The sequence below is a fragment of the Seriola aureovittata genome, chromosome 22, assembly GCF_021018895.1.
Source record: "Seriola aureovittata isolate HTS-2021-v1 ecotype China chromosome 22, ASM2101889v1, whole genome shotgun sequence".
Classification (NCBI taxonomy): Eukaryota; Metazoa; Chordata; class Actinopteri; order Carangiformes; family Carangidae; genus Seriola; species Seriola aureovittata.
Window position 1 is genome coordinate 6,684,550 of NC_079385.1, and position 15,663 is coordinate 6,700,212.

The 15,663-nt window shown below is 36.7% G+C and overlaps 2 protein-coding genes across 5 annotated transcripts in view; both read right to left on the minus strand.

Moving 5' to 3' along the window:
• Window positions 1–7,480, minus strand: part of cep83 (centrosomal protein 83) — a 31,184-nt gene extending 23,704 nt beyond the window's left edge. For 2 of the 3 annotated variants that reach the window (XM_056367203.1, XM_056367202.1), the window contains exon 1: window positions 7,375–7,480. In XM_056367203.1, the coding sequence (XP_056223178.1) occupies window positions 7,375–7,388 (14 nt within the window). In that variant the 5' untranslated portion in view covers window positions 7,389–7,480. Of the gene's footprint in view, window positions 1–5,628; window positions 5,676–7,374 lie in introns of those variants that run through there. The other variant, XM_056367204.1, reaches the window with a different exon arrangement.
• Window positions 7,481–8,903: 1,423 nt separating this feature from the next.
• Window positions 8,904–14,903, minus strand: hcfc2 (host cell factor C2). Of its 2 annotated transcripts, XM_056367105.1 has the most exons (17): window positions 14,574–14,903; window positions 13,745–13,893; window positions 13,491–13,651; window positions 13,131–13,333; window positions 12,859–12,943; window positions 12,639–12,742; window positions 12,262–12,492; window positions 11,972–12,181; window positions 11,718–11,782; window positions 11,153–11,270; window positions 10,858–10,914; window positions 10,712–10,764; window positions 10,493–10,636; window positions 10,187–10,384; window positions 9,761–10,058; window positions 9,601–9,673; window positions 8,904–9,499 (listed from the first exon to the last, which is right to left on the minus strand). In XM_056367105.1, the coding sequence occupies exons 1-17, from the start codon at window positions 14,737–14,739 to the stop codon at window positions 9,490–9,492; spliced, it is 2,325 nt and encodes a 774-aa protein (XP_056223080.1). In that variant the 5' UTR covers window positions 14,740–14,903; the 3' UTR covers window positions 8,904–9,489. The 2 variants fall into 2 exon arrangements, with proteins under 2 accessions (XP_056223080.1, XP_056223081.1); XM_056367106.1 differs by lacking the exon at window positions 10,712–10,764 and having other exon boundaries at window positions 10,493–10,656; window positions 14,574–14,901.
• Window positions 14,904–15,663: the final 760 nt, after the last annotated feature.

Sequence of the window (15,663 nt, forward strand, 5' to 3'; positions counted from 1 at the left end):
TAGGCAGAAAAATGCCAAAAAACGTCATAGTATAGTATGGCATAAAACGTCAAAAAAACAACATAGTATATTAAGGCATAAAAGGTCATATAAACGTCATAGTATGGCAAGGCATGAGATGAAATGATATATTAAGGCATAAAAATGCCAAAAAAGGTCTTAGTATAGTATGGCATAAAACGTAAAAAAAAAACCATAGTATATTAAGGCATAAAACGTCATATAAACCTCATAGTATGGCAAGGCATGTAATGAAATAATATAATTAGGCATAAAAATGCCAAAAAACATCACAGTATGTTATGGCAGAAAAATGCCAAAAAAGGTCATAGTATAGTATGGCATAAAACGTCAAAAAAAACAACATAGTATATTAAGGCATAAAAGGTCATATAAACCTCATAGTATGGCAAGGCATGTAATGAAATAATGTAATTAGGTATAAAAATGCAAAAAAAACGTCATTAGTATAGTACGGCAAAAAAAGTCAAAAAAACGTCATAGTATATTAGGGCATAAAAGGTCATGAAAACGTCATATTATGGTAAGTTATCAAACGACATAGTATAGTAAGGCATAAAAACATAGAAAATACCAAAAAGTCATACTATACTATGGCATAAAAATGCCAAAAAACGTCATAGTATAGTATGGCATAAAACGTCAAAAAAACAACATAGTATATTAAGGCATAAAAGGTCATATAAACGTCATAGTATGGCAAGGCATGTGACGAAATAATATAATTAGGCATTAAAATGCCAAAAAACATCACAGTATGTTATGGCAGAAAAATGCCAAAAAACGTCATTAGTATAGTATGGCAAAAAAAGTAAAAAAAAACTTCATAGTATATTAGGGCATAAAAGGTCATGAAAACGTCATATTATGGTAAGTAATCAAACGACATAGTATAGTAAGGCATAAAAACATAAAAATACCAAAAAAGTCATACTATACTATGGCATAAAAATGCCAAAAAACGTCATAGTATAGTGTGGCATAAAACGTCAAAAAACAACATAGTATATTAAGGCATAAAAGGTCATATAAACGTCATAGTATGGCAAGGCATGTTATGAAATAATGTAATTAGGCATAAAAATGCCAAAAAACGTCATAGTATAGTATGGCAAAAAACGTCAGAAAAATATCATAGTATTTTAAGGCATAAAAGGTCATATAAACGTCATAGTATGGCAAGGCATGTGATGAAATAATATAATTATGTATAAAAATGCCAAAAAACATCACAGTATGTTATGTTAGAAAAATGCCAAAAAAGGTCATAGTAAAGTATGGCATAAAACGTCATAAAAACAACATAGTATATTAAGGCATAAAAGGTCATATAAACGTCATAGTATGGCAAGGCAAGTGATGAAATAATGTAAATAGGCATAAAAATGCCAGAAAACGTCACAGTATAGTGTGGCATAAAACGTCAAAAAAACAACATAGTATATTAAGGCATAAAAGGTCATATAAACGTCATAGTATGGCAAGGCAAGTAATGAAATAATGTAATTAGGCATAAAAAGGCCAAAAAACGTCATAGTATAGTATGGCATAAAACGTCAAAAAAAAAAACATAGTATATTAAGGCATAAAAGGTCATATAAACGTCATAGTATGGCAAGGCATGTAATGAAATAATGTAATTAGGCATAAAAAGGCCAAAAAACGTCATAGTATAGAGTATGGCATAAAACGTCAAAAAAACAACATAGTATATTAAGGCATAAAAGGTCATATAAACGTCATAGTATGGCAAGGCAAGTGATGAAATAATGTAATTAGGCATAAAAATGCCAAAAAACGTCATAGTATAGTATGGTATAAAACGTCAAAAAAACAACATAGTATATTAAGGCATAAAAGGTCATATAAACGTCATAGTATGGCAAGGCATGAGATGAAATGATATATTAAGGCATAAAAATGCCAAAAAAGGTCATAGTATAGTATGGCATAAAACGTCAAAAAAAACAACATAGTATATTAAGGCATAAAAGGTCATATAAACCTCATAGTATGGCAAGGCATGTAATGAAATAATGTAATTAGGCATTAAAATGCAAAAAAACGTCATTAGTATCGTATGGCAAAAAAAGTCAAAAAAACTTCATAGTGTATTAGGGCATAAAAGGTCATGAAAACGTCATATTATGGTAAGTTAACAAACGACATAGTATAGTAAGGCATAAAAACATAAAAATACCAAAAAAGTCATACTATACTATGGCATAAAAATGCCAAAAAACGTCATAGTATAGTGTGGCATAAAACGTCAAAAAAACAACATTGTATATTAAGGCATAAAAGGTCCTATAAACGTCATAGTATGGCAAGGCAAGTGATGAAATAATGTAATTAGGCATAAAAATGCCAAAAAAACGTCATAGTATAGTCCTATGGCATAAAAGGTAAAAAAAATACCATAGTATTTTAAGGCATAAAAGGTCATATAAACGGCATAGTATGGCAAGGCATGTAATGAAATAATGTAATTAGGCATAAAAATGCAAAAAAAACGTCATTAGTATAGTATGGCAAAAAAAGTTAAAAAAAACTTCATAGTATATTAGGGCATAAAAGGTCATGAAAACGTCATATTATGGTAAGTTATCAAACGACATAGTATGTTATGGCATAAAAATGCCAAAAAACGTCATAGTATAGTATGGCATAAAACGTCAAAAAAAAACATAGTATATTAAGGCATAAAAGGTCATATAAACGTCATAGTATGGCAAGGCATGTAATGAAATAATATAATTAGGCATAGAAATGCCAAAAAACGTCATTAGTATAGTATGGCATAAAACATCAAAAAAACAACATAGTATATTAAGGCATAAAAGGTCATATAAACCTCATAGTATGGCAAGGCATGTAATGAAACAATGTAATTAGGCATAAAAATGCAAAAACAACGTCATTAGTATCGTATGGCAAAAAAAGTAAAAAAAAAAACTTCACAGTATATTAGGGCATAAAAGGTCATGAAAACGTCATATTATGGTAAGTTATCAAACAACATAGTATAGTAAGGCATAAAAACATAAAAATACCAAAAAAGTCATACTATACTATGGCATAAAAATGCCAAAAAACGTCATAGTATAGTGTGGCATAAAACGTCAAAAAAACAACATTGTATATTAAGGCATAAAAGGTCCTATAAACGTCATAGTATGGCAAGGCAAGTGATGAAATAATGTAATTAGGCATAAAAATGCCAAAAAAACGTCATAGTATAGTCCTATGGCATAAAAGGTAAAAAAAATACCATAGTATTTTAAGGCATAAAAGGTCATATAAACGGCATAGTATGGCAAGGCATGTAATGAAATAATGTAATTAGGCATAAAAATGCAAAAAAAAACGTCATTAGTATAGTATGGCAAAAAAAGTAAAAAAAAACTTCATAGTATATTAGGGCATAAAAGGTCATGAAAACGTCATATTATGGTAAGTTATCAAACGACATAGTATGTTATGGCATAAAAATGCCAAAAAACGTCATAGTATAGTATGGCATAAAACGTCAAAAAAAAACATAGTATATTAAGGCATAAAAGGTCATATAAACGTCATAGTATGGCAAGGCATGTAATGAAATAATATAATTAGGCATAGAAATGCCAAAAAACGTCATTAGTATAGTATGGCATAAAACATCAAAAAAACAACATAGTATATTAAGGCATAAAAGGTCATATAAACCTCATAGTATGGCAAGGCATGTAATGAAACAATGTAATTAGGCATAAAAATGCAAAAACAACGTCATTAGTATCGTATGGCAAAAAAAGTAAAAAAAAAACTTCACAGTATATTAGGGCATAAAAGGTCATGAAAACGTCATATTATGGTAAGTTATCAAACGACATAGTATAGTAAGGCATAAAAACATAAAAATACCAAAAAAGTCATACTATACCATGGCATAAAAATGCCAAAAAACGTCATAGTATAGTGTGGCATAAAACGTCAAAAAAACAACATTGTATATTAAGGCATAGAAGGTCCTATAAACGTCATAGTATGGCAAGGCAAGTGATGAAATAATGTAATTAGGCATAAAAATGCCAAAAAAACGTCATAGTATAGTCCTATGGCATAAAAGGTCAAAGAAATACCATAGTATTTTAAGGCATAAAAGGTCATACAAACATCATAGTATGGCAAGGCATGAGATGAAATGATATATTAAGGCATAAAAATGCCAAAAAACGTCCTAGTATAGTATGGCAAAAAATGTTAAAAAAACAACATAGTATATTAAGGCATAAAAGGTAATGAAAACGTCATAGTATGGCAAGGCATGAGATGAAATAATGTAATTAGGCATAAAAATGCAAAAAAACGTCATAGTATAGTATGGCAAAAAAAGTAAAAAAAAACTTCATAGTATATTAAGGCATAAAGGTCATGAAAACGTCATATTATGGTAAATTATCAAACGACATAGTATAGTAAGGCATAACAACATAAAAATACCAAAAAAGTTATACTATACTATGGCATAAAAATGCCAAAAAACGTCATAGTATAGTATGGCATAAAAAGTGAAAAAAACATGATAGTATATTAAGGCATAAAAGGTCATAAATACATCATAATATGGCAAGGCATGAGATGAAATGATATAGTAAGGAATAAAACGTCAAAAAAACATCATAGTATATTAAGGCATAAAAGGTCATAAATACATCATAATATGGCAAGGCATGAGATGAAATGATATAGTGTGGCATAAAACGTCAAAAAAATACCATAGTATATTAAGGCATAAAAGGTCATATAAACATCATAGTATGGCAAGGCATGTGATGAAATAATATAATTGGCATAAAAATGCCAAAAAACATCACAGTATGTTATGGCATAAAAAGTCAAATAAACATGATAGTATATTAAGGCATGAAAGGTCATAAATACATCATAATATGGCAAGGCATAAGACAAAATGATATAGTAAGACATAAAAAGGCACAAAAACTTCATAGTATAGTTTGTCATAAAAATGCCAAAAAACGTCATAAAAAGTCAAAAAAACTTCATGGTATATTAAGGCGTAAAAGGTCATGAAAACACCATAGTATGGCAAGGCATAAGACAAAATGATATACTGAGGCTTAAAAATGCCAAAAAACATCATAGTATAGTATGGCATAAAACGTCAAAATAAAATCATAGTATATTAAGGCAGAAGAAGTCATAAAAACGACATACTATAGTAAGGGATAAAAATTTCAATAAAACGTTATACTAGAGTTAGGTATGAAAATGTCATACTATGCTAAGGAATAAAAATGATATGTGGCGACCCATCCACCAGGGCACTTGGCGTCCCTGTTTTTTTTTTTGCTGATATCCTTCCAGGTGCTGGATGCTGGGATCAGCCTGATGTGCTACACCTGAGCCTTGTGTGGTGCATTAAGTCTTCCCCCTTTCAGTCCTAGCTCTCTGACATCTCTAGCTATATCTCTGGCTGTTTACGTCGTCGCTCCCAGCTCCTGGCAGACCTGATGGCAGCTGTGGCCTTTTTGTGTATTGTATTTTGTTATTTGTTGATTTATATCTCATTTTCCTTGTGTGAATAAATTATTTGAAAGCTACCTGCCAAGTCGTGTTGTCTCCCCTTTCTGTTTGTCCGGCCATTGAGCCAGGCTGTGAAACATACTATAGTTAGGCATAAAAAGTGAAAAAAACTGACATAGTATAGTTAGGCCTAAAAGGTGAAAAAATCTGACATATAGTAAGGCATTAAAAGTGAAAATAAACAACATGGTATAGTATGGCAAGGCATTACAAGAAATTATATAGTAAGGCATAAAAATGCCAAAAAACATAGTATAGTATGGTAGAAAAAGTCAAAAAAACTTCATAGTATATTAAGGCATAAAGGGTCATGAAAACATCATATTATGGCAAGACATGAGACTAAATGATATAGTAAGGCATAGAAAATGCCAAAAAATGTCATAGTATAGTAAGGCATAAAAAGGCATAAAACTGACATACTATATAAAGCTTAAAACATGTCAAAAAACTTCATAGTATAGTAAGGCCTACATAGGCATAAAAAGTCATAGTATAGTAAGGCACAAAAACCTCATAGTATAGCAAGGCAGAAAAAAGTCAGCTAGAGTTGCCAATTAACCTAATGTGCACCATAGTATATTAAAGGCATAAAAAGTGATACTATAGAAGGCATGAAAATGCCATTGCATACTCAGGCAAAAAACATCATAGGTAGAAAAAAAGGCAGAAAAAAGTTATAGTATAGTAAGGCATAGAAAAGTCATAGTATAGTAAGGCATATAAAAGTCATAATATGCTAAAAAGCCATTTTATGGTAAGGCATAAAAAAGTCATAGTATAGCAAGGCAGAAAAAAGTCAGCTCGAGCTAACCTAATGTGCATGTCTTTGAATTGTATGGGAACCCAGAACCTTCTCACCTTGACTCATCAGTTCTAACCACTCTACCACCAAGGCATAAAAACATCAAAGTATTGTAAGGCATAAAAACACCATCATGAAATGTTCATGTGTTGCTTAGCAACAGCCCTGTATCAGTCCATGTGTGGAACTATTTGTGTTTGCTTTGCCAAACAAATGATGAAATAAACAAACAAATCATAGTGTGTTCTTGCTTATTTAAGAACTGTTATATAAAATCATAACTGTATAACCGAGAGTTTCATATGCCGACTCAGATCCAAACATACAGCCAAGTGTCACAAAAGAATACAGTAAACTTTATGTTAACCAGCTGAGGTTTGTTAAAATCTTTTCAAATACAAGCTAATAATGTAAGCACACACTGAAAGTTTAGGCTGTGGGTCATCGTGGAATATCCTTAGATTGACTGTGGGTTGAGCTAACATTTTAAACTGATGTCTGAGATTTGTCAAAGGCTTTGAGCTGTTTTTAAATACCCGCCCTGTGTCCCGCGACTTGGGATGCTATCTAGCCAGTTAGCTACCTTAATGCGTCCGTTATCGGACAGACCCTGTCTCTACTATTTTATTTGCTACATCGGGGCAGTATGATTAAAATAAACAGTCATTAGCATGGTTCAGACAAGTTTTCACAGTGTGAACACAGAAGACCATAATTCAAGCAAAATACTGAGCGACATAACGTAGCTGGCTTAACAAGCTAACTTTAGCAACAACTTGGTGAGACAAATAGTGAACGTTAGCACAACTGAATTCAGCTTGCTAACTGGGCTAATATGATGTACAACCCGGCGCACATATTCTCTCTGTAACAACGAAGTACGAGTCTATAGGGTGTTGTTGAGCTACACTATCGTTTACTTTACTTATTTGAGAAGTTTGCTGCCAAAAGCCATTTACCTCTTGTTGAACATAAAGACTCCTTTCAGTCCTGCTTCCTGTCTGCTTTGCTAGCCAGCGCTAGCTAGCTAATCAGTAAACTACAAACTGTGGCGTCATGGGAATTATTTTCCCGAGTTGCATTTCTCGCCATGAAAAAGAACTTTCACCAAACCTTATCAAAAGGTTATTTAATAAACATTTTGGTATAATTTGTACAATTTGGTGTGTACATATTGATATTACCACAGTCTTTAAGTACATCTAATAATTACTGAGTAACTGATGTATCATCTTTACAAGCCAGAAACTACAGCTTTCTACATATTCACTGCATAACTTCTTCTTCACATTTATTTCTCTATATGAGTAAGCAATGGTTACTACATATATTTACCATGCTGTTATTGCACAGGTTAAGTACGAAAAAATGCTGAACCAAAAAACAGCATATTATTATTTATGGGAATGCCCAGCACATATAATTACTAAGGCATGACCTATCTACAACTCATCCCCAGTTTAATACAACGAGGTGAAAACAAGTACCTGTGTGTGATTGTCATTTAGACAGAGAAACTCATCAGTGGCAAAACATTTACTTCACTGCCCAGACCCCTGTTAACAGCTTCATTGAATCCACTGAATAATATAACCATAACCAGAAACACTACCAGCAATGATTGTCATCCACAAACACAACACTCTGTTGTTAACCACTTTGGAAAATCAGTACATCTGAAATGATATTCTGTGGCTTTTATGAGTGAGACACGTGCAGTACAGCAAAGTGAATTTCCTCTTTGGGACAATGAAGGCTCTGTTTTCTATTTGAGAGCTTGAGAGCTTATACTTGATTAATTACTCTTAATCACGCTAGTTAATCCACTTAATTCCCCCACTGAATTCTGTCACTTTGCTGCTGCAGTGACCAAATGTGCCACACACAGGGGTTGTTACAAGTGTACAGTTAACCCAAGGCAACAACAGCAAGTCTGCAACTTGATCAAATGCAAACTAGCAGTGAGATAAACATTATGCCCTATATGCAAACTCTAACAGCTGACTTATTAACACTAAGACTGCTTCCAAATTAATTACTGATGAATTACGACTAACCCCAACTCTTCCTCGGCCGAAAAGTTTCATCAGAAAACATTAGTATGTCATTAAAAAAAAGAAAACAAATGCTCTTCTATGGATGACAGCACAAGAATCCAGAAAATGAAGGGGGAAGAGAAGTGCAGCATTGCTCGTAATGATTTGGTCTGGACAGTGACATCTCTGTGTCCAGAAATGATGGAGGAGATGAAGACAATAATAATACTTCTTGGCCAAAAAATGTGCACTAGATTAGAGATCAGTTTTCTTAACACACAAATTCTTCCTGGAATACCTGTGGCATTAATATCAGAAAGTAACACTGTGCTCTTCTTTTGTTGAAGTCTGAAATGATATTGAGTTAATGATACTGATAGATTGATAATGATAAATACATCACACCAAGGTAAATGATCTAATGATAATAATGAAAATAAAATATGACAAAATCCAAAGAACCAAGAAATATAATGCAGATATGTAATGGATACAGATCATTTGCAGTAACATGTAGTCATGTACAGAGACAAAACACATAAACAATGATCTTAAACCAAACATGGAACAGGAAACATTCTGATTATAAAACAACAACATTTCATTGTATAGATTATTCATATTTTAAAACCTGACTGGTTTGGCTTAGGATTGTAAAAGTGGTCCGCACTAACAAGAATTTCTTGGCCCTAACAGCATCTTACCACCAGTGTTTCATTTATAACCATGACACATAAAGCATTAGTGGGTGGTGAAGTTAGTGCTAAGCCACCTCCAACTTAAAGACATAAGAGTGGTAGTAGTTGTAGTTTGGTCTACATCATGTCACATATTATTATTTAACAAAGCATTTCTTTACTAAAATAGCCAAGTGGTTACATCTCCTGTGAAAATGTATATGTATTTACAAGGGTGTAATTAAATACATAAAAAAATAAATAAAAAAAACTTTCTAGGTAATATCATACAACATCTGAGCGGCGTACATCGCCATCTTCCTGAGTCTGTTCCCCAAACATCTTATTGGACCAATAGTTTTCAGCTGGAGCTGCAAGAAAAGAGAATGAAAAGACACAAATCAATAAAAAACATTTTAAATCCATTTTCCAAAATAAAAATTAACAGGAAACTTGAGTTTTGTCTAGTTACCTGTCAGCAGCGTCCTGGTCAGCGTCGGCACTGCAGTCTGCTTTGGATGAAGACGCTCTCAACTTACATGGATCTAAAAAGACAGAAAAAGTAATAAAGTTGGGATCTGTCCACAAAAATTATAAAAATGAGCAGAAACTAAAACGGTGAGCTCACCCACCTTGTATCCAGCGGATCTGAGTTGCCGGGCCATAGCCCTGCTCGTTCTTAGCCGCGATGCGGAAGACTACTGCTGGCCGGTTGGAGGCGGAGCAGTCGATGTGGGCGTTGTCCAGGTGCGAGGAGTTGACTGAGCAGGACGTCTTCGTGCCGCGGTAGATCCTGATGAAGGCCATCTGACCCGGACGCTCCGAGGTGGTGGAGCGGCTTTTCCTCACCGCCATGTACATGGAATACTCCAGGATCCGGCCCGACGGAGAGGGTGGAGACTCCCATGTGATGTGAACTGAATCATTGGCCTGCACAGAAAAGGGGAGAACAGAGGGTTAAATCCGCAATTTTTTTTATTTATCAGTGTGAAAACCCTGATTTTCCCATGTTCCCCAGACGACTGTGTACATCTGTCGGAATTTCCTCAATATGTCACCTTGGTAATCTTGACAGCAGAGGGCGCTCCAGGGAAACCAGGCTGGCAGGTCTTGAACTCGCTGACTGGGCTGAAGTCTCCCTGGCCAAAGCAGTTGATGCCTGCAACTCTGAACCTGTAGTTCTGACCTGGAGTGAGCTCCTGCTTCTCCCTGCCATGGTAGTCCTGAGGACCTGGCAGCTTCCTCAGGGGGAAGGGCTGATGGGAAAAGAAAGGATGGACAGAGGATGAGTGGATATGCCTAAGACAGAAGATTAAGAATGGGACAGTGTTGAATAACATCTTTATAGAATCCTATGGTTTTACCTCTTTAGTATTTGTGGGCCGGCTGCTGACGGTTGTTGTCACCTGGTCACTGTCAGCAGGGAGAAAGTAGTGGCTGACCTCAGAGAAGAGGGTTTTATACACACCAACATCAAACCACACTGCTTCATCTGGATCCTGCTGAACCTGGAGGGGACAGTTCTTAGCTTAGGCCAAGCCAAGTGAAAGAGATAAGAGTTACTGTTCAGAGGTGGACCTCACCTGATCTGTACAGGTGTAGAAATCTGCTGTCTTGTCAGTGGAAACAGGTCTGTCTGTCAAAGATTTTTTTTAAATCTACATTGAACTTCTGGAGCTACTTAAGTCTGGTTTATCGCTGATGTTTAGAGCATGTGCATCATCATTACCTGACTGGTGCTGAGCTGAGCTGCTGACCTCTGTTACTGATGTCTCCAGTCCAGCAGCTACAAACACGACAGAGTGGAAACTCATTTGATCAGGTCATTTCAAACTACTGAACATTTGCTCTGGAGTAAAAGCTTGCTGTGTGGGAAATAAGGGCAAAGGAATAACTGAGGCGTTGTAACTTCAAATATGCCTAGTCCTGCTTTTATCACCCGTTAAAGTAAAATGCGTGGGAGCATAAAAAACATTTCAGGTATCCCAGCATTAAAGGGGTAGACACTTGACAACAAGACTTACAGCAGCTCTTTGGGTCCAAGACCTCTGAGACTCTTGCAGCACTCCTCCCCCAAGATGCATGGGTCTCTGCTGATCCACTGGATGATTTCACTGAAATTTCCTTCTGTACTGAAGCATCCTGAAATTAGAGGAGAAATTTAAAGCACAATACTTATTTGTTCTAAACACTAAGCATTGCTAGTGTAAGGCACAAACAAAACACTGCAAAATTAATTCTGCACAATACGGTCCTGCTAACCATCACTAAAACCGCATGGATGTTTTTTCCTGCAACTTCCCTATGATTCAGGTTTTTTCTTTCCTGAGTCATTTCAGATAAAAGCATCTGTTAAATGCCTAAAGCTCATCTTGATTTATATTTCTTTTAATGGCTTTACTGTGACATGAACGACTGAACGTAACAAAAGGAGGTAACACAGCAGTGTCTGATGAAGCTGCTTTTAACATGCTCTGAGTGAACGCACAATAAAAATCAACTTCAGTGTGTTCATATTCTGTCTGACAACAGATGCTGGTCTGTTCAGTGTATTTAATCCCAAAAAGGAATATATATGTGTATATCTACCTGAGTTGATCCTTTCTCTTCTCTATTTGTGGTTGCTTCATTTTGAGTTTGAAGAGAGTTGACACCTAAGAAAAGAGAGCGAAGAAAAGTTTTACAGCAATGACAGAAAGTTATTTGTATGATCTACACCCTCACAAATATGATGTCATTTTTTTCCATCAGTATATTTTTTCTGGTGCTGAAATAGTCTGTTTACAATTCTATGTTTCTTTTCTGTGTCCTGTGCTGAGATAACTACATACGCCTCCTCTCACCTGCAGGATCTTTATTCTTTCCCACTTGTCCATCTGTTCGTGTTGGATCACCCAGTTTGGAAGGTGGGTTGCTGGATGCAGTTTTGGGAGGACACACAGGCTGGATTTGAAGGATGTACCAGTCTGCTGCAGCCAGGGGGCGCCATGCCACATGGAGCATGCTGACTGTGGATTTTATGAGTAGCACTGCTTCTGGGGTGGCTGGTCGATCTAAGAACAAAACACAGATTATTATATTTTGCTGTGTTCGTTTTTTCAGCACTAGCTTGAGTGGCTCTGTCACTTCTCACCTGTCTCCAGGTACCACAGATCCTTACAGCAGACCTGGTAGTTCCAGCTCTTGCGGTATCCATCGCGGCCACTCCAAATGTAAAGCCTGGACCCGACAGTAGCAGCACAGTGGCCGGCCCGGGCTCTGGGCCTGCATGCATACGGATCATCACTCTGGGGTCCCTGGCTCTGCAGCTGGGACTCGATGTCGTCCTGCTCGTCTGGGCCCAGGTTGTGCCAGCTCATAGTGTCTGTAAGAAAACAGTGAACTTGCTGACAGCCCATGAGCCAAATTAAAAAAAAAAAACAAACACCTATAAGTTTCATCATCTGCAAAACCACTCACAACCTAAGAATTATGAAATTACAATGACATTTTTTGGTGAGAAGAACTGACCTAAGTTGAGCACACTTAAAGAGTTAGAACAGATCCATTTGGTTCCTAGAGCATTGTTTTCATCTGACTCTGGAACAGGAATCCAGCCTCCAAAAACATACATCCTGCAGATAGAGGGACATACTGTAGGTTTTCAAAGGCTAGTTAGGTCAGGTGTCACAAATAAACTGTACACGTGCCTAAAACAGGTACGATGGCAATAGCAAATAGAATCCCTTACTTGTTTCCGATGACACTGGCAGAGTGAAGGCTTCTGGGAAGTGGAATGGAACCCCTTGTTTGAGATGCTGACCACTCCATTGTGTCTGAAGACAAGAGGATAAAGATAAGGTAATTTAAATATTCCAAACAATTGCTTCTCACCGCCATTTAGAAGTGTAGATATGCAAATAAGCCTTCCCCAGTTTTGTATTTAATTTAAGATAGCACTTGATGGATCAAAGGAGTTTCAGTTTTCTATTCTAATAGTATCAGTACAATCTGTCGTCCTACCGAGGTCAAGCTGCCAGAGGTCGTCTAAGCGGCTTCCTTGCATTCCTCCATAGATGTAAAGCTTCGGGGAGCTGAGGCCATCGTAAGCAACCGAGCTGTGAGACTCCCGTGCTGAAGGACCACCCCCTTTTGTTTCTGGGATGCTCCAGCCTCTCGCCCCTGATACTGACTGCAGCTCCAGCTCATAAAGGTCACCCATGTACCTAAAACAGTAAAAAATTCAACTCTTAGATTGAGGTTATATTAATAACGGTGCCATCTCCATGCTGGTTAGCTGTTAGATTTAACACTGACTATAGATTTGCATTTACAAAAGGCCTGTTTTGCATTCAACAATAATGTCTCACATTTGCACTTTACCTCGGTACATTGCTGTTGGGGTCTTCACTATCATTGGCCAGTCCTCCAAACAGGTAACATTTATTGCCCAAAAGAGTGAAGCTGTGTCCAATCCGAGGGCAGGGAGGCGACCCATTCTTGGGTGCTCTGGGCTTTAGCTTCTTCCACAGCCAGCGACTAGCCTGAGCCACACAAAACCAAAGATGAGATTTATAAATGTTCTACATAAAAGCACCAGGACCAAAATCAACACAGAACAAATGTGATGACATTACCTGAAGTTCATAGAGGCTGTTGGTGTATTTACCAAATTCCACCATGCCACCAAAGACCAGTATTCGAGTACCCTCACAGACAAAGCCATGGGCAGCACAGCCAGGTGGAATGTCACCCCTCACCGCAGGCAGAAACCACTGTTTTGAGACTGGAAGAATGGGCACATGTCAGCCATTGCATCTAACATAACATCCTGGTGAATGCTGCCTTTTGGTTACTCCATCTGAAAACAACTCTTATTACAGACAGAGCTATTTGTGCAGTAGCCAGGTAAATATTCCTCTTGAACTGGACTTTTAATAAATAATAAGAAAAACATTAAATTTGAATTCCCTTTATTGCATAATGCCCTCTAAAACACATTCTTGTGCAGCATGATGCATGCATAGTTAGTATGTTTAAAGCTACACTTGAATGTTTATTGTATGTTTTTTAACGTTATGTTCAGCTGTTTTCAGTTAACGCTACACTGGCCTAACAAACGACACGATGCTTTTACCACTCTGCCTTCTGTTCATCATTGTGTTTCACCAGTTAACATAACAATTAATGTCACAGCTGCGTGCATCTCGGGGAAAAAAAGTAGTTACTGAAGCTAGCTGGTCAGCTTGAAGTACCGCTATTCAGCTGAAGTTAGTGGCTACTTAACAATAACAAACCCTAAAAACTGTCACCAAAGTTATGCTAAAATTGTCGATGACCCTTTAAACAAACAACAAAAGGTGGCGGCAAAGGGATTGTTAGCTGCCGTAGTCTTTTCAACTCCTTGGCATGCTAAAAACATTATCCGCTAACCTGCTAGCTAGCGTCCAGCTAACGTTAGCTTACCAGTGTTGTAAACATGGAGGTCCTCCGCTATCCCTTCGTTTCCACCACCAAACACAATAATCAGCTCCCGTATTGCTGCAGCTCGGTGTCCATGTCTGGACCGCGGTACCACTCCTGTAACTGAATTGACTTTTCTCCATTGCGGTTCCTCGGCATCAGTGGTCATTTTCCCCTTAGGGAGCCTGAAGTTTGGCGCTGTTGACGTTTCAAAGACGTGGGCGGGGCCAAGGGGGAATCAGGAAATTCAATCAGAGAGGAGGAAACAGAGCGACGTCTCACTCTGCCTCGTTTATCGGAGATCAAACTTTAAAGGAACGTAATGGAAATGCAGACTAGTTTTTCTAAATGAATAACGAAGAGTGACAACTATCTATATATTTTATATGTATAATCAAACATAGAACAGATGAAGGGGAATTCCACTGATTTTACAAATTAAGTTTGATTTACACCCGTGAGTATTACTAAACTAGTAAAGAAGGTTGTATAATGTCTTCTGTGACTCTGGAGGGAGCTAACATCTGAAAAATAACCCTGAAGAAGTCAGCAATGATGTCATCAGTAGAGTTGGTTGAAGCAGGTTTGTCTGACTTGCATCAAACCCACAGTCCATCTGAAACTGTGAATGCACTCCTGTGTTCATTGTCATCATTGTCAAAGGAGGTCATCTATCAACATATGAGACACCAATAACAGATTTAATATAAACAGGTCTAAATATGACAGCCAACTACATGTTATAAACTCTTTGAGAACTAAGGTAGAAGGGGGCACAGGCTGCATAAGGAAAATATAAAGTCAATTAATGAGTAGTTAAATTAAGCAAATGATTGAAAAATATCAAGAATTTATTCAGTTAATTTAATTAATTTAATATTTTGTGTTCAATTATATGCAGTTGCCCCCTCACCCCAACCCCCTTCCCTCCGTCAGAAAGTGATTTATTTTTCTTTTCCGCATTTTATTGAAGTGAAATCAAACGTTGGGCAACATTATAGGTTACTGAAAAGCCCGAACTTGACCCTGTGTGTGTTTGTGTGTCTGTGTGTGTGTGCGTGCGTGCGTGCATGCGTGCGTGTGCGTGTGTGTG